We start from the raw sequence: 23457 nt of genomic DNA on the forward strand, positions 1-23457 counted from the left end.
TTAAGCACCATCACAACTTGACAGGAAGTTTTAAAACCTAACACAAGTGAAATACACATTTGGATGTCCTTTAATTTTCTACTCCTCCGCTCAGACAAGACAGAGGTTATTTTGTTTGGTTCTAAAAACCTCAATGTCTGATCATATTCTTACCCTAGATGATGTAACATTGGCCTCAAGTAACAGAAGTGAGTTATCTACATATCTGCTGCCTGGACTTGGGTCTGGGTCCGCACCCGCTGAGCAGTTTGTTTACTGGCACGCAGTTGGACAAATTCCAGGAAGAAAACCCAGCGAGCAGTTCTAAAAGAAAACAAACTGATATACGAGTTCGGGACAAGTTGCTGCAGGAGGGAGGTAAGCCTGGAAAAACCTGGAGAGACTCTGAACCCTTATGTGGAGAGTCTGGAGAAAAGTAGATGGATTGAGAGGAGGTTTGGATGTAGAAACTGAGACAGCAGACTTGGACATGTGCTGACCAAGGTTTGGTTTTACCTGGGTTCAGTCCTGTCTGTGCAGATCTGTGACCTGACAACACTCAGCTTCAGCCTGTTGTCACTGAACAGGATCTGGTTCTGTCATGTCACTCAGTCTTAGAGACTCCGAAACAAACCAGAGCAGAACAAGCAGAAAACCCAAAGAAACGTGAAAAACTGTGACAGAAGAAGAACTGTTACTGACCGTACGGCAGTTTTTGTCCAGGGAACCACATGTGACGTATCCCTGCTGTAATATTCATGGATTTCAAACTCAGTTTGAAACTTTTATTTCCCGTGTTGTCGTCAGACTGTTTGAGTCTAAGGTAGCCTGAATTGATTTTGACATTTTGAAGTGAAAAAACACAGTTACTGATTTTTTTAATTCTACCAAATGTCTGAAATTAACATTTTTACATGTTCAGTTGAAGAAAATGAGAAAATTCCGACTTGTTTCTATTTTTGTCAAATGATCAAACTTTAACTGGAAAACAAACAACGGCAGGGAGGGTCAGTCGTAAGGGGTCAGTACAAGTTTCTCTTTTTAAAGTCAATTATTAATGTTTTCAGCTGCAGCACCTCTCTGTCACCTTCCCGTCTCTCTCTTTCACTCGCCCGTCTCTCTCCCCACCCCCTCATCTGTCTGTCTATCACCCGTCTCTCTCTCTCTCCGTTCACTCGTCCAGCCTCCTGCAGACTGTAAGTACACTGAAAATCCGCTTTCCTTCAGCTACTGCCTCTGTAATCCTTTAAGAACTCTCACCAGACTTCGTGCAGATATTTGACATTTTTAGAACAGCTGCTGCAGCACTGATGTAGAGAAATAAAGTGAAACTCAGCGATTCATAAAGGAACCAAAGAACAGAACCTGCAGGGACAGTACAGAGGTTTGAACCAGTTTAGAGAGGGTTTAGAAAGTTTTGTAGCGTTTAGAGGAGGTTTGATCTTTTCTTTATTTATTTTGTTAGTTTATTTCGGGAAAAAGTTTGAATAAAGTTAAATTAATAGTTTTTATTTGTGTGTTTTTGTTTTCAGTCTCATTCAGTTGGAGCCAAAGAATTCACAACAAATTATTTTATTAATGATGATTAATATCAATCTAATGAACAATAATTTTTAACACATGAACAAACTGTCCTGCAAATTATTTAAGCATAATATTAAGTACAAATATTAAAACAGACTTGAAGAGATGGGATTCTCCGACCTGCTGGATGAGGTAAGATTACTAAATTACTCTGATTACTCTCCTCTAATTTCATTACTATAATCACACTACTCCGACTGCAGTTACAGTAATTCTGTTACTGTTGTGTAATAAATCACTGAATCTGAAAACTGTGTCCTATTATCTAATTATATAATCTGATTACTTTGCTATTTAATCTGACTGCTTTGTCATGTCACCTTATTATATCATAATCTAATTACTTTTATATAATCTGACTACTATGTTAAGTAATCTCATTGCTCTGAATCTGATCTGACGGCCCTTAATTCTGTGATTTTGATTAATTTTGGTATCATTTATATTTCAATGTAATACAAAAAGAAAAGAGAGAAAGAAGCTTGCCCTGGGGCACTCTCTATTTGACATCAAAAAATATCACGACAAAGACGTGATATTATTTTTCAGATAAGAAGGATTTTAGCCAAGCGAGAACCAGTCCAGAGACACACCAGAACATTACTGTTCTAGTTAGTCTATGAGTACACAATGATCAGTGTTGTGAAAGGTGCACTGAGATCCAGTAAGAGAAGCACAGACACCGTAGAATCCATGTAAGTGAGGTTTCACTTACTTTAAACACGGCGGCTAAAAGTACTGGAAGAGTAAACCTCAATAATTTGGTAGGGCCTGAGGCCTAAGATGAAGGGAAGTTCAGAAGTATTGGAACGTATTTTAAAGTAAATTAAAGTGAGAAAAACGTACTAATATTTGGTTTCTGATCACTTCTTCGCTCTAACAGCATCAGCAACACCAGTTGTTTTTCCAGACTTACAGCAGCCTCCTTCTGTTGATCTTTGTTTTAGGAAATTAGCCCTTTAATTCCCTCTTTAGCAGGTGAAATCCATGTTCTGTTGGGTTAAGTTCTGCTGATTAACTTGACTCTTGATGTCCTATGTTGGGTTGACAGTGTTTTGGATCATAGTCTCCTCCCAGTTAGTTTTAGGTATTTCTCTGAAAATTAGCAGAAGATAAATAAGATTAAGAAATGCTTCAGAGTTTTTGTTCACGTTCATTCTTTGTTCTTGAGTGCACCAGTGGTTTCTTTTTTTTTTTTTCAGGATATTTTCAATTGTATTGTTCAACATTTGCGCAGTGCCTCTGATTGTTTTTCTCCCTTTTGCTGTTCTCCAAGGTTTTATTTAGTTTAGTTTTTTTTTTAACAATAAACACAGGAAAAACACAAAGCTAAAGCTGAGCTGAGGACACCAAGCTGTAAATATAATAAATATCTCTAAAAAAACCCTAAAATCCCATCTCATATTCATCTGTTAAGTGTAAGTCATTGACAAAGACAAACAAATGAAGTTGCCGTTCCACTCCAATACTTCTGGAATAGACTATATTTGTCTTTTCAATCCTTTGGAGAACATACGGAGTGAAGAGATTGTTTGAGTAAAGGTTTTTAGGTTTTTTTAATTCTAGTGGGGACAATGCCAGCTGTAAGTGATAAATTAGCAATATTTAATATTGTTTTTAGGTCTGATGCCTGGCCAGAGTGCTTTTGAAAGTGTGGCTGGGACAGGGGAGTTAGCATCACTTACTTCCCCTGACAAAAAGCCACTGGGATATTTCCACCTCAGTTCACATGACTTTTTTACCACCACTAAGATTCCAACTTGGGATTTGATTTACCGCACTAACCTCTTCTACAGAAGCCTTTCCTCTTATGCTGCCTGATGCCAGCCAGTAATCAAGACTGCGATCGCCATTAGAATAGTAATATCACGACAATGAGACTAAAATCGGGGACTAGTGAGTACATGACACTTTAATAATGACCTCTGCTGCCTCTTTTACCACAAACAAGTGAACAATCACAAGTAGAACATTTGCTAACAAATTTTATGTCATAAAACAAAATGTGATCTTATTTTAGGCACTTAACAAAAAATCATTTGACTCAGGATGATTGAACCGAGGAGTAATACTAACTATTGTCTGGGTTTTAGAACTCACTTCTACATCACAGTATTTACATTCCAGTCTCTTAAGGTCTTTTACTAGTCTCTCTTTCCTCAGCAAGACAGACTTCCTTGAGCTTCTGGTATGAAGTGCAGCTGAATCAGGGAGACAAAATTCAATTCAATTCAATTCAATTTTATTTGTATAGCGCCAATTTACAACAGAAGTTATCTCAAGGCACTTTACAGTGTAAGGTTTAAGACCTTACAGAAAATATTTATACAAAAAATTATAGAGAAAACCCAACAATCCCATTTGAGCAAGCTTTAGGCAACAGTGGAGAGGAAAAACTCCCTTTAGAGGAAGAAACCTCCAGCAGAACCAGGCTCATAGTGGGCGGCCATCTGCCTTGACCGGTTGGGGTGAGTGGAAAGAGAAGAGAGAAAAGAACAGCAGGCAATAAGAAAAGAACAGCAGGCAATAGAAAAGAACAGCAGGCAATAATGCAAAATGAGGCCAGCACAGTCTCTGGGACAGTTCTTAACAGTCTGTTGCTGCAGTGAAAGGGGCCTGAACTTCCATTAGTTAGACAGTGGTGACAAGTGTAAGAATGTGCCCACCAGGTGCCCCCCCAGTCCTAACCCTAACAGTCCATAAGCTGTCAGGACAGAGAAATCATTGATAATTAATAACTTCTTAAACCCCAAAATGTAAAAGCTTGCATAATGTCTGTTGTTCAGAGCTTAATGAAAACATGTACAAATAGTTCACTGGTTTTAGTTTTCACTGAATGTGTGTGAATTTGAATGTCTTAAACTTGTCCAGGTCTCTGTTAAAAATCCATTTAATTTACCCAATTACATAAATTAATAATGGAAGTGTGATAAACTATAGCATTAACCAACCACCACCACGTAGTCATGTGATGTGATTACTGAACACCTGTGCCGGTAGCTGGGTTGTGTAACTTCCTGTCTCTGTTCCAATGGTGAGGTGGGTGGGTTCGGCAGGTACCAGTGGATCCACATAACCCTACTTAGTTTACCTGGTTTGTTGATGGCGAGCCAGAACCTGCTCAACAACTTCGTGTCCGGAGTCCCTGCCCATCACTGCAGCCTGCCAGCCAATCATAGCATTCACTACTTGACTCACCTGTCCAACCTGCAGGTAACCTTTCTAACCGCCGCTTAACCTTTCTCTTAACCCTTCATGGGTGAATGTGATTGGTTGCTTCAGGTGGATGACATGCAGCTGTTGAAAGTTTTCATCCCACTGGACTCTTCAGGAAATACACTGGACCGCTGCAAGAGGTAGCAAGATCCTCCTCTGTTTACTTCTTCTCTGTGTTAAATAACTTATCTCTGACATAACGTCCTGCAACACCTTTCCAGGTACGTGGAGCCTCAGTGGCAGCTTTTAGCGGCTAATAGTACAGCTAACATTAGCCACGTGCAGACAGAAGGATGTTTGGACGGTTGGACATTTGACCGCTCTGAGTTCTTCACCACCACCGTCACTGAGGTAACAAACAGCTGTTAATTATCAATGAGTGTGTAGGAGCCAAATCTGTAGTTTTGAGTTTAAATGTAATTTCTGTTTTGTACCCTAGATGTTGGTGTGTTTAGATGGCAGCATATGCTATAAAGGTGACTCTTGCTCACTGAGGTGTTTGTTGCCCCAGGATGGCAAAGAGTTTTTTTTGTTTTATACATATGGAAGTGGTCGCCACATCAGTATCAGCAATCACGTTAAACAATTTTGAAGTCAACCACATAGTAGCTAAGTGCAAGCTTAGCTCTTATAGAGTGTTTATGAATGGTTTTGAAGTATGTTAATATTATTGAGGTGGTTTAATTAACTGGGTATGCACCTGTCTCCCTCTACCTGTCTCTTCATCTCCTGGTCCCCTCACTCCACCTCGATGGTGGAACAACCTACCCACCACTGCACCCTCAGCTGCCTCACTCTCAATTTTCTAAAACCCGCTGAAAACAGAACTCTTCCTCAACTTTCTCGGCACTTAAATCTTTTTATAAAATCCTGCACATACACCTCTACATACACCTTTACTTTAAAGTTTGTCTCCTTCACTTAGATATTTTTCTTTGTACCTCACACGTCTTTTTGAATGAAAGTGTCCGATAAGTTACTAAATGTAAATTTTTGTGTAAATTTGTCTGTCCACCTGTCTGTCTCTCAGTGGAACCTGGTCTGTTCTCGCCGGTCTCTAAAACAGATGATCCAGACAATCTACATGGGTGGAGTTTTAACAGGAGCCATTGTTTATGGTGGGCTGGCAGACAGGTGAGACTTAGCTCTGTGAATCTGTTACTTACACTGTAAAATTAGACCAATCAGAACCAGTTTCTCTCTCTGTGTTTCAGATTTGGGCGCCGGTCTGTCCTTATTTGGTCTTACTTTCAGCTGGCTGTACTTGGCTGCGGCGCTGCCCTCTCTTCATCATATGGAATCTACTGTGTTCTCAGGTTTCTAAGCGGCATGGCGGTCTCCGGGATCATCCTCAATAGCCTTTCTCTGAGTACCTACCTTTCTTGTTGTTTAGCTATCTGTCTACCTGTCTGTCCTCACAGGTAGGCTAATCTGTCTACCTATCTGTCCTCAGAGGTGGAGTGGATCCCAACCAAAGCGAGGACCCTAGTGGGCACTCTTGGTTCCTTTGTCTTCACAATTGGTCAGATGGTCCTGGCAGGGCTTGCCTATTGGCTGAGAGATTGGAGGAAACTGCAGATAGTCACCTGTGCTCCACACTTCCTGATCTTCGCCTACAGCTGGTCAGATTTCTGGGTTTAGCCTGTAGTCTGTGCCTGTACTTGATATCATTTTCTCCCTACACGTTATTCTTGGGCAGAATTATTTAGAAGTCCACAGCACAATCTCTGCAGTCTCTCATTCTATTACATGAACATTTTACCCACAGTTTATTTTGTCAGTTCTATGATCCGTGTGCCAACACCTACTAACTATCTGTGTCTTGATTATCATCTTTTAATTTTCAATTTCATACTCCAACTTCCCCACATTCCATAACCTTGGTCTTTCTCCTTTTGGAGCAATAACAACAATCACTCCTGAGAGATACCAGTGGGTAGGTTATAGTGACAGGACTGTCCACAGCACCAACACATTTATTTCAGTTACCTTCACAAAACCTATTTGACACCTCACAAGCTGCACCTTATGGATCAACCTATTGATCTTCCTTGTACACTTGCTCCATGAAAGTTCCTGCTCCTTCCTCCACAAAAGGAATGACTGTCCACCTGTATCTCTCTCTCAGAAAGCAGGAGCTTCCTGCCTATGGCAACTTGTCTGTGTCCTTGGTCATACCTATTTTTATTTGAAATGGTTTGTATGTAATGTCAGAAAAGCATTGTGTTGTCAGCTTGTTGGAAACTCCCTTACCATTAGACTCTCGCCTCTGTAAGTGTTTATTAATATGTATTGATCAAACTTTCAAATAAAGGGCTCCATCTGGTTATGTCATTTTGATCTGCTCTGTAATTAACCAGGTGGTACTCTGAGTCAGCCCGTTGGTTGGTTCTGAACCATAAGCCTGAGGAGGCATTAAAGAGTCTTCACCGAGTCGCTCGAGTTAACGGGAAACCAGAGATGATTGACAAGTTGACACTGGAGGTAACCTATCTTGTTTCTAATCAGCCTGACTACCTCTCTAACTACCTGGCCCATATATGACGTATTAGCCAGTCAGCAGCTGACCTCAGACCCATGTGACCTGCAGGTGCTGCACTGTCACATGAACAAAGAGATTGAGTCTAGTCGTTCGTCATTCACAGCGTATGACCTCCTGAGGACAAGAGCAATGAGACGTATCTCCATTTGTCTGATTGCTGTCTGGTCAGTAAACACACCTACTTCACCTGTATTCACCCACCTGCACCTGTATTTATTTACCTTTACCTGTTTGTCCACCTTTCTACAGGTTTTCTACCAGTTTTGCATACTACGGTTTGGCAATGGACATGCAGAAGTTTGGGGTTAGTCACCTGTTTGCAATTAATGCTACATGCTAGCTGCTGACAACTTCCTGTAAAACTCACTTACCTGATACCTGAGGTTCAAATATTGGAAATTAGAAAGTTTGCCAAGGTTACAGCATTTACCTGTCAACCTGTTTATCTGTGTCATGTTTGCTATTTTGTTGAAACCCTCTCCTCAGTTCCTCATGCTATTTGCACTGAGGTCTTTGACTGTCCTCTTATTGGTTGTTGCTTCTTGTAGGTAAGTATCTACCTGATGCAGGTAATCTTCGGAGCTATAGATTTTCCTGCTAAACTACTCGCTCTGGGAACGCTCAGTTACCTGGGGAGGAGGGTGTCTCAGGCTGCGTGCCTCTTCCTGTCAGGACTTGTCATCTTTGCCAACATCTTTGTCCCCACAGGTAACAGATAATACATACACAAGATTCTGTCATCCTGGTGAGGGTCTCTGGAAGTTGAGTCATGGTATCTGGACTTCCTTCTTGTCAGACTATTACATTTATAACTTGAAATAAGTTCAGTTGTCGTAATTTAACTGATAAAAATATGCATACATGTTACTAAGACGGTCAAGTATCATCCCATACGATACAGCTTGGCCTGATGCAGTACAATGACGTACAACACAAAGTTACAAAAAGTCACAGTACGATACAGCATATAATAATATGGCACATACATAAGTGACATTAAGAAATATTACATACAATAAGATTAAATCCAATCTGACAGAAAATGGCCCCACAAGATGCAGTACAGTACAATCAGGAAGTTATGGCAACTGAAATTACTTCTTGTAAGAATGTTTCACTACTCATCCAAGTAGCTTTTTGTGTCATGTCATACCTACTATAAGCGTTTCGACTTAACAAGAAGGAAGTCCAAGGGCACCACACACCTGTGAAGTACTCTCACACTTACATGTGAAACCAGCCTTCTCACATAGATACATATAAAAAACTTACTTGTAAAACATGTACTCTCAGATGAAATACTTGTGCGTGTCCACCATGAAGCTGACAGCCTAAAGCAGTAGAACTGATAAACCTTCATCCATCGCCCTGTAAAAAGATTTCAAATCAAACTGAAATGATCAGATGTGTTACTAGTATAAGCACATACATTTCATTGAGTCTGACAACACCACATTTACCATATAGCACATGCTTTTCCTAAAAACTTTGATAATAAGCACGAAAGACTTTACCTTCAAACCTCTAAGACAGGGGTGTCCAATCCTGGTCCTCAAGGGCCACTGTACTGCTTGTTTTGCAACCAGCCCTGCAGCTTCTGATTGGCTGAACACACCTGATCCAGGTAATCAGCAGTGTGTAGGACAGAGATGGTAAGAAAAGTAGCAGGATAGTGGCCCTCGAGGACCGGGAATGGACACCCCTGCTCTAAGACATTAAGGTTGTAGGCATAAAATAAAAAATAAAATAATAAAATTTTGATTAGAAAAACCTTATTCTCCTGTTTTTTCAAGAAACTGTAAGAAATTCACTTTTAGTTAAATAATGAAATACCAGTTATTTTATTATTTGACATAATTAGAACTGAGACAGTTTTATACCTTTTTATACTGTCAAACAAAGTACAGGTCAATATGATGACTAACATACATGTTTATGAGCAAAGAAGTAAAATAATATAACACAGTGTTCCAGTTCTTTGGGAAGTGGAGTTCTAACCCTGTATCTGCCCATCCCCCACCCCCACACACACAGAGATGCAGACCATCAGAACTTTGTTGGCATGTCTTGGTAAGGGTTTCACCTCAGCCTCCTTCACCACTGTCTACTTGTTCACCGGAGAGCTCTACCCCACTGTCATCAGGTGAGGCTGACCACAGGTAAACTGCCATGTCAAAAATAAACCTGACCACAGTTACAGCAGTAGCTCAGGGGGTAGAGCAGTCGCCTACAGACCCCAGGGTCAGTGGTTCGATTCCCGGTTCCTCCTGGCTACTAGCTGAGGTGTCCTTGGACAAGACACCGAAACCCCGTAGTAGTGCCGACTCAGTCTGGCAGCTGTCCAAAATGAATTTCCCCAAGGGGATCAATAAAGTATACATTATTATTATTATTTTTCTGTAGCAGCTACAATTATATGATGTTTGCCTGTGCTCTCAGACAGACAGGAATGGGCTTCGTCTCCACCATGGCGAGAATCGGCAGCATGGCAGCCCCTGCAATCCTCATCCTGGATGAGGTTACTGGCTCAAACCTCATTAAATCACAATATAACGACAACAATAATAATAATAATAATTTGTAAAGGTTTTCAAATAGGTCTCAGTATTTTCACTGATTGAACAGCTTTATATTGTGTTTGTGAATTTTCTTCTATGAATGATTATATTGATACTTTTTGGTCATAAAGGTTTTGCTCATGTACAGTAGTGTGATAAATGTGATTCAGTGACACTGAACCCATGACTATTTTCAATCAGGACAAGTAAAGTAAATCTTAATCATTTGCATAAAGACTGATTCTATAATCTTATACTTGTTTGTGTTCATCAGACCTTTGGCTGCTGTTTGTCATTATGTTTATTCCTGACAAACTCGCTAACTAATGCTAACATGAAGGGTGGACACTTCCTAGGTGCTTCCTGCTCTGCCCAGCTTGGTGTACGGGGGAGCAGCAGTGTTAGCCAGCTGCTTTGCCTGCTTTCTGCCAGAGACGCTGAACTTTGCACTGCCTGACACCATTAGTGATGTGGAGGAGAAATGGTGAGCTAAAATCTAACTTCAGTGAAAGTATTAGCATTATTAGAAGCTTTAGTTGCATTAACTGTTTTAGTCTCATTAGCAGTTTTAGCCTTTTCCAACATTCCACAATAACATACTGTAGAGCAGAGTGATGCTAATGCTATCAGGCTCATGATCTTGTTTAGCAACCTAATCATCAACTGTTTTTTCTAGGTCTGAAAGAAGGCCTGCCCCTCGGCAGACAGAGGGAGTGTCATCACACGACGGCGAAGTCTCAGATAACAATGATGTTTCTGATCTGGGCGTGGTCTCAACAGAAGGTGTATCTTTAAAAGAGCTCAAAGACAGAGTGGGCACAGGCCTTGATGCTCTCTGATCAATGAGATTCTGCCACATCACACAGTGAGAGCCAATAGGAATTAATGGCATCATCAGATAGGTTAATCGTCATGTTTCTGACTAATCAGTAAATACTACAACATCCATGATCTTCAGCTGCTGTTGACATGGAGACACTTTTACAAGAGTTCATGTCACTGTCTAGAGAATGAATCGTTACAAATCAATCATGATCAAATGGAAAATAAATAAAATTAATAATTTTATGAATTAATTTAATTAATAAATTAAATGACTGAGGCTTTGTCCTGTTTGATTATATCTGGATTTAAATAGTGATTTGGGTTACCTCCAGTGATCTTTATTTTTGGACTCAACCTCGACCTCCTTCAATAACTTTTATTCATGGAAAATGAAAGAATTTATTCTATTTTAGTGATAAATTGTTTTAATGATCCTGCATTTGAATAAAATTAAACTGGGAAATTTTACTCACCTGTTTTTATTCAAAGTGTCCATATTATTCCCCTTCTTGCTCATCCGTAAATCCAACAAGTGAGCACTGTCCCTGCTTTGCACTCTGCTGTTTTCAGAGTCTGCTGTAGCGAGGAAAAACAATGATGGATGGCAAGTTTTTGGTCAAGGTTGTAATGGGAGGTGTTTGGACCAAGCCTGAGGTGGGACTGGGACCCTTAGATTCAAAAAGACGTCATTTCGAGCGTGAATTTTTAATGGACAATTAATGTACAGGTTTCCACAAAAGGGAAATGTAGAAAAAGGAGGGAGTGCACTTAACATACCTGATGTGTGTCCAGAGAGTCATGAATGTTTCCAAAACTTCCAGTTACTTCCTGAACTAGGAAGTCCATCCAACCATGGAGGCAACGCTTGGACACATGACCAACTAAGATCAGAGCAATGTGAGATGGAGTGTTGGTTAGTGCAAGAAAATATTGATCTAATAATGCGTCTTGAATTCACAACAACTCACACCAACCAGTCGAGGCAGATGGCCGCCCACCCTGAGCCTGGTTCTGTTGGAGGTTTCTTCCTTTAAAGGGAGTTTTTTTCTCTTCAGTGTCTCCTGGTGCTGCTCAGTGGGGTTGTTGGGTTTTCTGTATTTTGTAAGGTCTTAAACTATAAATACTGTAAAGTGCCTTGAGATGACTTTTGTTGTGATTTGGTGCTGTATAAAAAAAACTAACTGAACTTAATTGCAGTTGTTGCTGCTAAGGGTGGCCCAACCAGTTATTAGGTTTAGGGGGCAAACACTTTTTCACACAGAGCAATGTAGTTTTTGATTTATTTTTACCCTTAATAATAAAAATCTTCATTTAAAATGTGCATGCTGTGTTTACTTGTGTTATCTTTGACTGATATGACTGACATCACACATTGCGAAGGCTTTTACGAGGCTGATCCTGGAGTCCCTCCGACCTCTGGTCAAGCCCTCACTTGACCCCCTCCAGTTTGCCTATCAACCCCAACTTGGAGTGGATGACGCTATCATACATCTGCTCTATCGCACCTACACCTGGACAAGCCTGGGGGCTTAGTGAGGATAATGTTTTTTGATTTCTCCAGTGCATTCAATACCATCCGACCTGCACTGCTCGGAGAGAAATTAAAAAACATGCAGGTCAACACTCCCCTGATTTCCTGGATCATGGACTCCCTCACCAACCGCCCACAGTACATCCGCCTGCAGAACTGTGTGTCTGACACTGTGGTCTGTAGCACAGGTGCTCCACAGGGGACAGTTCTGTCTCCATTCCTCTTCACCCTGCACACCTCAGAATTCAGGTACAACTCAGAGTTCTGTCATCTTCAGAAGTTCTCTGATGACTCTGCATTTGTAGGATGTATTTAGGGTGGAGATGGCGCAGAGTATCAGGGAGTGGTGGACAGTTTTTTGACTGGTGTGGACCATCTTCAACTGAACATCAGTAAAACAAAGGAGCTGGTGATGGACTTCAGGAAATCTGGTGTGTACTTGGTCAGCAAACTGGACTGGACTAAGGACTCAGCAGCATTGTACAAAAAGGCTCAGAGCCTGGTGTACTTCCTGAGGAGACTCAGGTCCTTCAACGTCTTCAGCACCATGCTGCAGATGTTTTATGAGTCTGTGGTTCCAGTGTCATCTTCTATGCTGTGGTCTGCTGGGGCAGCAACATGAAGGTGGCACACACTAACAGGCTGAACAAACTGATTAGGAGGACTGGCTCTGTTCTGGAGGTGGAGCTGGACCCTCTACATGTTGTAGCTGAGAGGAGGATGCTGTCCAAACCACCTCTCATTCCAGGACAATCCCTCCCACCCACTAGACAGTGTGTTGGCTGGACAGAGGAGCACGATCAGCCAAAGACTGATCAACATTAAGTGCTCTACAGAGAACCACAGGAAGTCCTTTCTACCTGTGGCCATCAATCTCTACAATTCCTCCCTCCTCTGTAAGGGGTGGGGGAAGTGACATCTGATATCTTGTAATTGCTGTCATTTCATCCTGGACTATAAATATTAGGCCATTTTAATTCATCTATCTTACATATTCTATATATATATTGAGTTCTCTCTATTGATGTTATTGTGTATTTATGTTGATGTGGATGTTTCCTGGTTCTGGTTGCCTTTCTTTTTGTCTGTGTTGAGAACAACTGTAATGAGGCAAAACAATTTCCCTCTGGGATTAATAAAGTTTTTTTAATCTAAATCTGTATGTTCCTGCCTTTTACGGAAGAAAGTATTCACTGCAGCCATTTCCATCCTTTTTGTAAAGTCTACCACCATCTGTCCTTCTGTATTCCTGTCCTGAAGACTAAACCTGTTCATCACAATCTTATCACCTCTTCTCTTCACCAACATGTCCATTGAAATCTGCACCATTCACCACTCTTATACCACATCATCTAACTCACTCCAGAATTTCTCATTTTCTTCTAACTCTCATTCTATTTGTAGGACATAACCACTAACAACATTGACCATCACACCTTCAATTTCCAGCTTCAGAGTCTTCACTCTGTCTGAGACTCTTTTCACCTCCAGAACATTCCTGACAAACTCTTCATTCAGAATAACTCCTACTCCATTTCTCTTCCGATCGACACCATGGTAGAACAACTTGAACCCTGATGCTAAGCTTCTAGCCCTGCTACCTTTCCACCTGGTCTCCTGGACACACAGTATGTCCATCTTCCTTCTCTGCATCATGTCAACCAACACTCTAGCCTTCCCAACATTTAAAGTCACACTGGATTGTGCCCCCTTGTGGTTGCATTATTTTTAAATGAATTTACCTGCAACAACTTTTACCAGTTCCTTGTTGTTCTTGTACCTGTTCTGAATATAGAGAACAGCAAGGAGTAAACCGTTTTCATGGGAAACCATCATTAGCAAAAGTTAGCAGCAATCTACAAGAGGCACCACCACAGACTCACCTTTCTTTGTTACCTCCCATACAGGTCCTTGATGAGACATCAGTGCAAACTCTGGAACCAGTTTTTGTTTGGAATCTCTCCTTGAACACATTCTGTAGATACTAAAAATGCCGTAGAGTCAGTGCTTGTTAAAATGTAAGATTGTTGATAGTACACCTGCATAATTCCTTCGGTTAAGATAGTTGCACAACGTTTATTGCCTGTTAGGGTTCATGTTTATTTTACATTTTAATTTAAATGCTATTACTTACTAATACTTCTTTATATACAGTTATTCCTTATACCTGCTTCTAACAGTATAAGATATTCTGCTTACAAGTTGTCATACTAATTTTATTTGTTAGAATACAAAGACAGTAAAAGGCTTCATAAATATTATTAAAAATAATGTATTATTATTATTATTAGTTTTCTGTACAGCTGGGTTTTACTGTTTAATTTCCACTTAACACAGACATTTCTTATTGGTGTCTTCTGTACTTTTGCTGCTTAAAAGGTCCATGTAACACCCAGTATTATAAATTTCAAAAGAACAAGTGCATTAGGAGGTCAGCACCAGAACAGCAGGAAACAGAACAAACCTCCTGGAACTGCTCATCTTGGTTTAATGTTCAGGTGCAACACAAACTTCCACAGTCTGTGTGTGTGTGTGAGCGACTGTTAATAATAACAACCACAGGTTAATGATTTCAGTATCAGTAATTTCTGCATGTTTAACAAAGACAATGAACCTGTGGGGAGCATGAAGTGCTCTGGAATTTCCTGGGAGAAGCAGTAACTCAAGCCGCAGACCACGTCTTGTGAATCTCACCCAAATTTTAAATTAGCTTTGTGTTTTAAATTAGCACAATCCTCTCAAGGCTGCCCCTTTTTCTGCCACTCCATTTTCAACTTATATGCTTGGACACAGCACACTGTGAATAGCCAGCTTCTTTAGCCACAACATTGTGTGGTTTACCATTGTCAGTGATGGTCTTCTGGAAACTGCCATGTCAGCAGTCTTCCCCATGATTGTGTAGTCCTCTGAAACAGACTGAGAGACCATTTAAAAGCTCACAAAACGTTTGCACGTGTTTTGAGGTAATAACCTGATTAGAGTGAACTTTTTTGAATTTGAATTGAATTTTTTGAAATAGTGAATTTTGGGTTGTTATTAGCTGCAACCCATAATAATTTTATTTTGTGTATAATAAAAGTATGTAATATAGAAGTTTCTATTTTTGATTTGAAAAACTGAAATAAATAAACTTTTTTATGATATTGTAATTTATTGAGATGCACCTGTGCAAAAATTCACAGCCAGATCGGTGGACAAACAGTCACGGTTCTGCAGGATTCGCATTTATCTGTCAGGCACTGTTTGCCTGCATCATTCCGCTATTTCTGCCAAGTTGCCTTTTTAAATTTTTCACATTAGTTCCTGGATCAGTTTAACAGAGAACAGAGTCCAGGTCTGAAGACCTGATACTTAATCGTTGTCGTTGTTGTCTTTATTGCCTGCTGTTCTTTTCTCTCTTCTCTTTCCACTCACCCCAACCGGTCGAGGCAGATGGCCGCCCACTATGAGCCTGGTTCTGCTGGAGGTTTCTTCCTCTAAAGGGAGTTTTTCCTCTCCACTGTTGCCTAAAGCTTGCTCAAATGGGATTGTTGGGTTTTCTCTATAATTTTTTGTATAAATATTTTCTGTAAGGTCTTAAACCTTACACTGTAAAGTGCCTTGAGATAACTTCTGTTGTAAATTGGCGCTATACAAATAAAATTGAATTGAATTGAATTAATATAAATAATCGATAGAGTATCAATTTGATGTTTGACATATTTTCTGTGAATCTTCACTCTCACTATTTCACGTTCTTGGTCTTGTATTGATTGTTTCAACATTAACTTATGTTATTATTATTGTCGATTATTGAACTGTGATCACATGATGATCAGATTATTTCTTGGTTTAATAACATCAACTAATCACGTTTCTTACTGATTATCTTTTTATTATTCATCTGCTCAATAATCAGCTGTTTATTGATCTTTGTTGTTTTTGTTTGTACTAGCGGTAAACGCCCCCTGGCGGCGTTTTGACGCGTCACAGACTTTGAGAGAATCAGCCAACCAAACAAGACGTTCCTCCAATGTCTGATTGATTGACAGGGCTTCCGTCCTATGGCAATGCATTCGCACAGCTGGTGGCGCTGCGGGAGGGCGGGGCGAGCTGCTGCTCGGCAGCACAGCGGAAGAAAATGGCGGCCGTGGCTGCAGATGCTGGAGCTGCGGCGGTTCCGACAATAACTACAACCGCGGCGACGGACGAAGAGAGTTCGCTAGAACCAGGCCTAGTTGGTGCGGCATTCTCAGTAGCCCCGCTAGAACCTGATGGGCCGCGGGAGTCTGGGCCCGGTGCGGAGCTGGTCGTCCCCCGGGTGGAGGATAGTGGGGACGGGGAGGAGCGCCGCCATGTCAGGCCGGAGCTGGAGCCCGCGGCGGGAAAAGTGCTCTGTGAAACCACCGTTAAGGACGAACTGACCGGTAACTTCCCGGTGGACCGGGTCAGCATCGACCGGTTTTCTCCCGGACTACCGGGAGACCCAGAGGGCGGCGGGAACGTGTACCGCAGCATCCTGTCAGACCCGCAGCCCTCTGCCGTCTTCCTGCACTCCTTCCCCGCTCCGCCGCCCGCCACCGAGGCCGGACTGTCTTTGGCCGAACCGGCGGAACCAACCACAAACGTGACCACGGATCGAGCCGAGAACGCGGGCCGAGACTTACACGGCTACACGGCTTTGGTCCAGCCGGAGCTGAGACCCGGGCCCTCTGAGGAAGCCATGTTGGACGGTACCGCAGACCGGTTGTCAGTCCCTCTGAGCCTGGACCCAGAGATCGCGTACGGTAAAAATTCTGTAGAGCCAGAGGAGCTGGGGGACCGCGGCCTGCGAGATTCGTCTCCGCCCTGCTGGTCCCCGAAGAGACGGATGAAGACGGACAAACCCACGACAGAGGACTGCCGCCCGGAAACCGGGTCCGAACTCGGGATCGGTCCACCTGTGCTCACCTCAGTACAGGATTTGAGTCCAGGTTCCGAGGTCCGGGTGTTGCTGGATCACGTCATCGACGACGCACTGGTGGTGTCGTTCCGGGTCGGGGAGAAGGTTTTCTCCGGGGTCCTGATGGACGTGTCCAAACGGTAAATGAGTCTTTTCTTTATTTATTCAAAGACTTGCGCCGCTTATTTATCTAATTTATTCTATTTTCTATTTTTGGTAAAAGTCTTTATAAAATCGTCACCTGTGCAGCTGTTTTATTAAATATCAAATTTAACCTGGTAAAAACTCACAGTTACAGATTTGAGTCAGTAAACAAACGTCGATTCGGGTTTTATTTATTTATATTTTCTGAATACGTTTCTACATTTTCACTGTTCAATAAATACAGACATAGAAAACCAGCCTGGTTCCTGTTACCACAGTCCAGACTAATTTACCGAGTTCTAAAAAGACAACTGAAATTTACCAAATTTACCTGAGGATTAGTGAAGAAATTTGACGTGTTAGTGTCAGCTGGGCCAGTGTCTCTGACCACCGGGGGCAGTAGTGAGTGTATTGCTAATTGGCACCAGCCTCTGGCGTCTGTAGTGACATCGTGGGTTAAGATGTTAGTTATCTCATTTCTAATCATGTGACTTGCTCTATGCGCCGTTTCTGTGGGCACCTTTGTGTCACGAAGAAGATCGCTAATGAACTTTACCAATGCTATTGCTGTACTATGACTGTGCACTGCTCAGAAAAAAATGTAGTGTATTTGTAATGTGTACATTAATGTAGGACCAGGGTTCAACCTACAGAGGGCTGAACTCAAAGACACCCCAAAAACCAAAGTGAAAATACGATGCAGCAGGTTAGTCCATTTTACTTCGCTAAATGGTTCTCAGTACTTTGTATGGCCCCCACGTGCTTGTATTTATGCATGACAACGTTGGGGCATGCTCCTAATGAGAAGATGGATGGTGTCCTGGGGTATCTCTTCCCAGATCTGGACCAGGGTATCACCAAATTCCCGGACAGTCGGAGGTGCAACCTGGCGGTGTGGGATGGATTAAAACATATTGTCCCAGAGGTGTTCTATTGGATTCAGGTCATGTGGGCATGGGGGCCAGTCAATGGTATCAATTCCTTCATCCTCCAGGTACTGCCATGCACCTGCATAAGGGCCTGACAGTGGGTCCAATGGTTTCATACGGATACATAATAATAATAATAATAATTAGTTTACTTTTATACTATAAATTGATAAATTGCTCACCTTGGGGAAATTGTTGTTTGGACTACTGCAGTAAATGGCGGTACTACTGTGGGGTTTCAATTTCTTGTCAAAAAACACCTCAACATATAGCCAGAAGACAGAATCACTGAGCCACCACCAAACCAGTCATGCTCAACAATGTAACAGGCAGCATAAAGTTCTCCACATCTTCTATAGACCTTTTCACATCTGTCACATGTGGTCAGAGTGAGTCATCTGTGAAAAGCACAGATGAGGCCTGTTGTTATTTTTAATTAACACCAAAGCAGCAGAAACTGATTAACAAACCCCTCTGCTACTTAACTGACCAGATCAGTATTCCAGAAGTTTAACTGACTTGATGCTTTACTCTGATTAAAAAGTCATCCTAATTTTTTTGACCAGTGTGTTTTTGTCAAAACACTAAAAAGAAAAAAAAAATTAATTCAATATGTTTTAAAAGAGTTTTAGTTAAAAAGTTAATGCAACTTGTTTGTCTAAAAAGCATTGGATGTCATTTGAAAACCGTTCATAAAAATAAATAAAATAAAAATTAATTATAATATAATAATAACAATATAATTGAAAACAACATGATGAAGAATGGTCACAGTCCTAATGTGAAAGCTATTACTGTTGTTGTCTTTTTAACTGCATGGATCTATTTGAACTTGCAGAATCTCTGCTGTTCATGTGTGTTTCTTTGTTATGGGTCCAGTTTTGCAAACCTGCAACCTGCAAAGCTCAATATTGGATCTGCACCTGAATTAGCCACAGTACTAACACTACCTAGTGGTTTTATCGTTGGGCTGGAATTAGTCAGTCCTTACCCGTATCTGAAGATTCAATATGAATAATTTCTTTGCTCAAGTCCATAACAGAATTATAAAAGGTAACCTGTGGCTAAAACACTAACTGAATTTAAATGTTCCACTGTCTGAGGGAAAAAAATAAATGACTTAAATGTGACTAAATCTAATATGTTATAACTTCCTGTCAAAAGTTAAAAGGTTCCAGATCAGCTGCAAATCTCTACGATTCTTGTTTTAGATCATCTTGATGTTTTAATCTCTAAACTTCTTGTTCTGTGTGTTTCAGATTCGGACCATATGGAATTCCCATCACAGTGTTCCCCAAGCGGGATGACCGGCCTCCGCCTCAGTCGTATCAACAGCCAGAGACCACTGACAACCCATCCACCAAACAGGAAGATGACCCCATCTTATCCCGAGACCATTCTCAGTCCTGGACCTCCAAACCAGCCCCGCTGTTCCAAGAGGGGGCGCCATACCCCCCTCCTCTGTTCATCAGGGACACCTACAACCAGACCTTACCTCAGCCTCCACCACGGAAGATCAAACGGCCGAAGCGGCGCTATCGCTGTGAGGAACCGACATCCATCATGAACGCCATCAAGCTCCGCCCCCGTCAGGTGCTCTGTGATAAGTGTAAAGGTGTTGTGACATCAGGGGGGCACCGGGAGGCCCGACGAGGACCGGTGGACCTGCGGGGTGAGGAGGCATCCCGGAGACGAAGGCCTGCAGAGGTACCAATGTCCTTGGAGCTCAAACGGCTGAGGAGTGACGATAAGGGAGGACGAGCCGAGCGGAGGTCATCATCAGGGATACGGGTGACATCATCTTCATCGTCATCTTCTTCCCGCCTCAGATCTGCTGCTACGTCCTCATCCTCGTCCGGACCTCTGCGTCTGAAGCTGAACTCTAAAAAGGTTCTGGCCAAAGGTTCTGCTGATCGCTCTAAAGCTCAGCAGGTTCTCAAGAATCTGACCCGGAGCTCACAGCATTCGCATCCAAGACCCAAAGACCAGAACCAAGTTCAGACCCAGGACCACCCTAAAGCCATGACCCGTGCCGCAGCCCTGCAGAACCACACCCAGAAGGTCCACTTCACCCGTCGGCTGCAGCACCTGAGCGGGACTGCTAGCCCCCACACGGCGCTGCCCCCGAGGATGCGCCTCAAACCCCAAAGGTACCGTACCGATGAGGCCCCCTGCCCCCCCACCAAACACAGCCCCCGATCATCACCTACCAAACCTTCTGCAAGCTCCGCTCCTACACAGGAACAGGCCCAACCCCCAACGCCCCCTTCCCTCTGTGTGGTCAGTGTTGCCGTGGAAATGCAGGAGGTTTGCCCCCCTGAGCAGGGCGGGGCACATCAGTCAGGGGAAGTGGGTGAGGGGCAGGTGATGGAGCCTCCCCCCTCCTCCTCCTCCCCCTTAGACTCCTCCCCTCCCTCAGAGTGCAGCCCCACAGAGAACCTTGATCCCCCTTCTGAAGACCCACCCTCTTCCTTTTCCCTTTCTGCTCCCCCCTCCTTGTCCTCCCCTGCCAGCCCTCCCCTTGGAGTTGAGAGTGAGGAGGGGGAGGAAGAGGAAGGCAGTGACCTGAAGAGGCGCAGTAAGTCCTCATCATCTCCCCCCTCCTCAGTCTTCTCCAAGTCCGTATCAAAGGTCTCACTTCCCGACGGTCGGACCGTCTGTGTCGGTGACATAGTCTGGGCCAAGATCTACGGCTTCCCCTGGTGGCCGGCCCGCGTCCTTGGTATTACTGTTTCCCGCCGCGGTGACACAGGGCTTGCCGTGCGGCAGGAGGCCCGGGTCTCCTGGTTTGGCTCCCCCACAACTTCCTTTCTGCCACTGGCCCAGCTGTCCCCCTTCCTGGAGACCTTTCAGTCCCGCTTCGATAAGAAGAGGAAGGGGCCATACCGACGCGCCATTGCTGAAGCCGCCAGCGCTGCCAAGCAGCTGACGCCTGAAGTCCGGGCGCTACTCACGCAGTTTGAGACGTAGCATCTGCTAATCCTAATGCCCTGCCCCTTCTTCACTGGCCCTTCCCCTAACGGAAGTGGGAGGAGCCTGTCTCCCCCTCCTTGGACCGATACTGTCTGTCAGAGACTGATGTGGCAGACAAACTGTTTGTTTCCTGTTCTTCCCGTTAGAGAGAAGTGGGTGGGGCTTCACATTACCTGTTAGTGTTCAGGTAGTCAGAGAGTGGGGCCTATCTCTTAGTCCCCTCCCCCTGTCTCTTCAGAAGTTCTCAGTTTCAGCAAGTGTCAGATTTCAGGTGTCTATCAGCAACAGCATTTCCAGTCGCGTCACAACACTGTGCAGGTGCAAGGAAGTACAGGATCCCGTGTCAGAGACAGTAGGATCTGATGATTAGCTGACAGACATGACTACATCACAATGATGTCATGAATTTACATCACTAGTCAACCATGTAAACAAAACACTAATTCAGAGCTAAGCTAATAGTTGCTAAGCTAGGAAAGATCGATTGATTAATTGACTAGTTGATCAAAATGTCTGAAGGTTGTTCTCATATCGTCTGTGATGATGTAGACGAGCTCAGTCCAGCAGTGGGAAATGCTGACGTATCACTTCCTCTTCAGGTTCTGCTGAGAAATGTCCAGACTGAAAACCTTTAGTTTCCAGATGAAAAAGTTGGGAGCAACACAATGTGTTGTCCAAACTGAGGCTGGGGTTCCAAACAGGGTCCAGAACTAAGTCAGAGGGGTCCGGACTGACAAACAAACTTTAGTCTCTGGTGTATCACTCTGACATTTATTCTAAGACTTTTGATTTGACGCTCAGAGATGTTTAATGGAGGCAAAGTCGCTGATGTCTTACTGGCTCAGTGTTTGAGACCCCAAACTTTACTTTTAGTTTACCAACAGACAGACGGACGGGTAGAACAGGTAGGACACACTGACTGTTAGACAGGACAGCTGCTATCTGATGATGACAGTGGTGATGAAGGTGGATTTTCCCTCTCTGCTGTTTGTAGTTTCAGCTGTCAGACTCTTTTTACCGTCTGTTTGCAGATCAGAGATTCTGAATCCGTCTGAGTCGACCTGTGTACATGTTTTTCTCATGTTTTAAATCTATTAATAAACTGTCAAACTTCTCTTTGAATCGTCGTCATCATTTAAACTTTTCTTGTTCTCTGGTGATTTTACTGTGGGAGTAAAGGTGCCTTGCTCAGCAGCACGCTGGCAGCAAACCTCACGCTCAGATTTTCTCACCTGCAAACAGATGTTTGGTAAACGGGTCCCCAGAGCTGCTTTTACCGAAAATATCAGCAACTACAGAATAGAACAGCCGTGTTCAGAACTCCTGTGAGATTTTTAACAATTTTAAATCTGTGGATTGAAACCTACATCTTAACTGATGTTGCTGATTTTAGGTAAAAACACTTCTGATAACCAGAGTGGGAAAATACCAACAGGCACTGGCTAAATCCTGGCAAGTGTATAAGGTACTACACTAATTGTGTTAATTATCATAATGTGTTGGTGAAATGTGATCAGGGTCAAAGTAAAACAGACACAGCTGTGGTCAGCACTGATCACACAGACTGTTTCAGAGAGAAGTTGATTCAGTTGTAGTTTGTGTTAAACTAACACAACAGAGCTAAGCTACCTTATAAACTGATCATAACTAAGATTCTAAGAATAAGTATACATATGTATATATGTAGATAACGTATGACATGGTCACTTTATTAAATTGTTTAAATTTTTTTTTTTTTTTATAATTATAAAGCTCAGATTTATTTTGGTTCTTTCACTCAGTGTCACTCAGGGTCTCAAACAAAACATCTCTGTTTGTTAAAATTGAAATAGAATCAGGATTTTTTTTTTTACTGCGATGATGATGACGATGAAAAACATGAACAGACTATTTCCCTCTTCTCTGGTAGAATCAGTTGAAGAAGAAATAATAAATCGCTCTGCAGGTAGTTGTTAATACTGCAAGTTTTTTTTTTTTTTTTAATAACATGACAAGTCTTAGATTCTACAGAAAAACACATTGGTCGTTTTGGGATGGTTTTAACCCTGACCAATCGAGTCTGAAATTTTGTTTGTTTTACATTTATGATGTTAACATTAAGTCATTCAATCACATGACGACATACCTGTTTCTGTCTCTGCAGTACGACCCTGAAGAGCTGCTGACCCTGAAAGTCCCGCACTGTGATTGGCTAAGATGCGGTGGGCGCAGTCAGAGCCAGGATCCTGCGCTGTGATTGGCGAGGACGCTGTGGG

At 42.5% G+C, this 23457-nt stretch overlaps 2 protein-coding genes across 5 annotated transcripts; both read left to right on the forward strand.

The window, feature by feature from the left end:
• Positions 1 to 15: 15 nt before the first annotated feature.
• On the forward strand, positions 16 to 11165 carry oatx (organic anion transporter X). 4 transcript variants are annotated; one of them, XM_026357956.1, is made up of 16 exons: positions 16 to 357; positions 1512 to 1695; positions 4603 to 4776; positions 4846 to 4919; positions 5001 to 5130; positions 5810 to 5913; positions 5994 to 6148; positions 6233 to 6401; positions 7140 to 7263; positions 7370 to 7485; positions 7571 to 7625; positions 7870 to 8029; positions 9356 to 9464; positions 9761 to 9839; positions 10236 to 10363; positions 10556 to 11165. In XM_026357956.1, exons 2-16 carry the CDS (start codon positions 1669 to 1671, stop codon positions 10716 to 10718), a joined length of 1767 nt encoding a protein of 588 aa, XP_026213741.1. In that variant the 5' UTR covers positions 16 to 357; positions 1512 to 1668; the 3' UTR covers positions 10719 to 11165. The 4 variants fall into 4 exon arrangements, 3 of the variants coding, with proteins under 3 accessions (XP_026213741.1, XP_026213742.1, XP_026213740.1); XR_003298706.1 differs by lacking the exon at positions 16 to 357 and adding an exon at positions 931 to 1175 and having other exon boundaries at positions 9765 to 9839; positions 10556 to 10679; XM_026357955.1 differs by lacking the exon at positions 16 to 357 and adding an exon at positions 933 to 1175.
• Positions 11166 to 16295: 5130 nt separating this feature from the next.
• Positions 16296 to 22324, forward strand: pwwp2a (PWWP domain containing 2A). The gene is made up of 2 exons (XM_026357776.1): positions 16296 to 17296; positions 19489 to 22324. Exons 1-2 carry the CDS (start codon positions 16356 to 16358, stop codon positions 21197 to 21199), a joined length of 2652 nt encoding a protein of 883 aa, XP_026213561.1. The 5' UTR covers positions 16296 to 16355; the 3' UTR covers positions 21200 to 22324.
• Positions 22325 to 23457: the final 1133 nt, after the last annotated feature.

This window comes from Anabas testudineus, chromosome 10, assembly GCF_900324465.2.
Source record: "Anabas testudineus chromosome 10, fAnaTes1.2, whole genome shotgun sequence".
NCBI lineage: Eukaryota > Metazoa > Chordata > Actinopteri > Anabantiformes > Anabantidae > Anabas > Anabas testudineus.

Bases quoted from the DNA above. Each gene is read 5' to 3' on its own strand.
- oatx (XM_026357956.1), top strand. From the start codon at position 1,669: ATGGGATTCTCCGACCTGCTGGATGAG. The intron at 6,149-6,232 runs GTACCTACCTTT...ATCTGTCCTCAG, and splicing joins CCTCAATAGCCTTTCTCTGA to AGGTGGAGTGGATCCCAACC. The intron at 7,486-7,570 runs GTCAGTAAACAC...ACCTTTCTACAG, and splicing joins ATTTGTCTGATTGCTGTCTG to GTTTTCTACCAGTTTTGCAT.
- pwwp2a (XM_026357776.1), top strand. From the start codon at position 16,356: ATGGCGGCCGTGGCTGCAGATGCTGGAGCTGCGGCGGTTCCGACAATA. The intron at 17,297-19,488 runs GTAAATGAGTCT...TGTGTGTTTCAG, and splicing joins CTGATGGACGTGTCCAAACG to ATTCGGACCATATGGAATTC.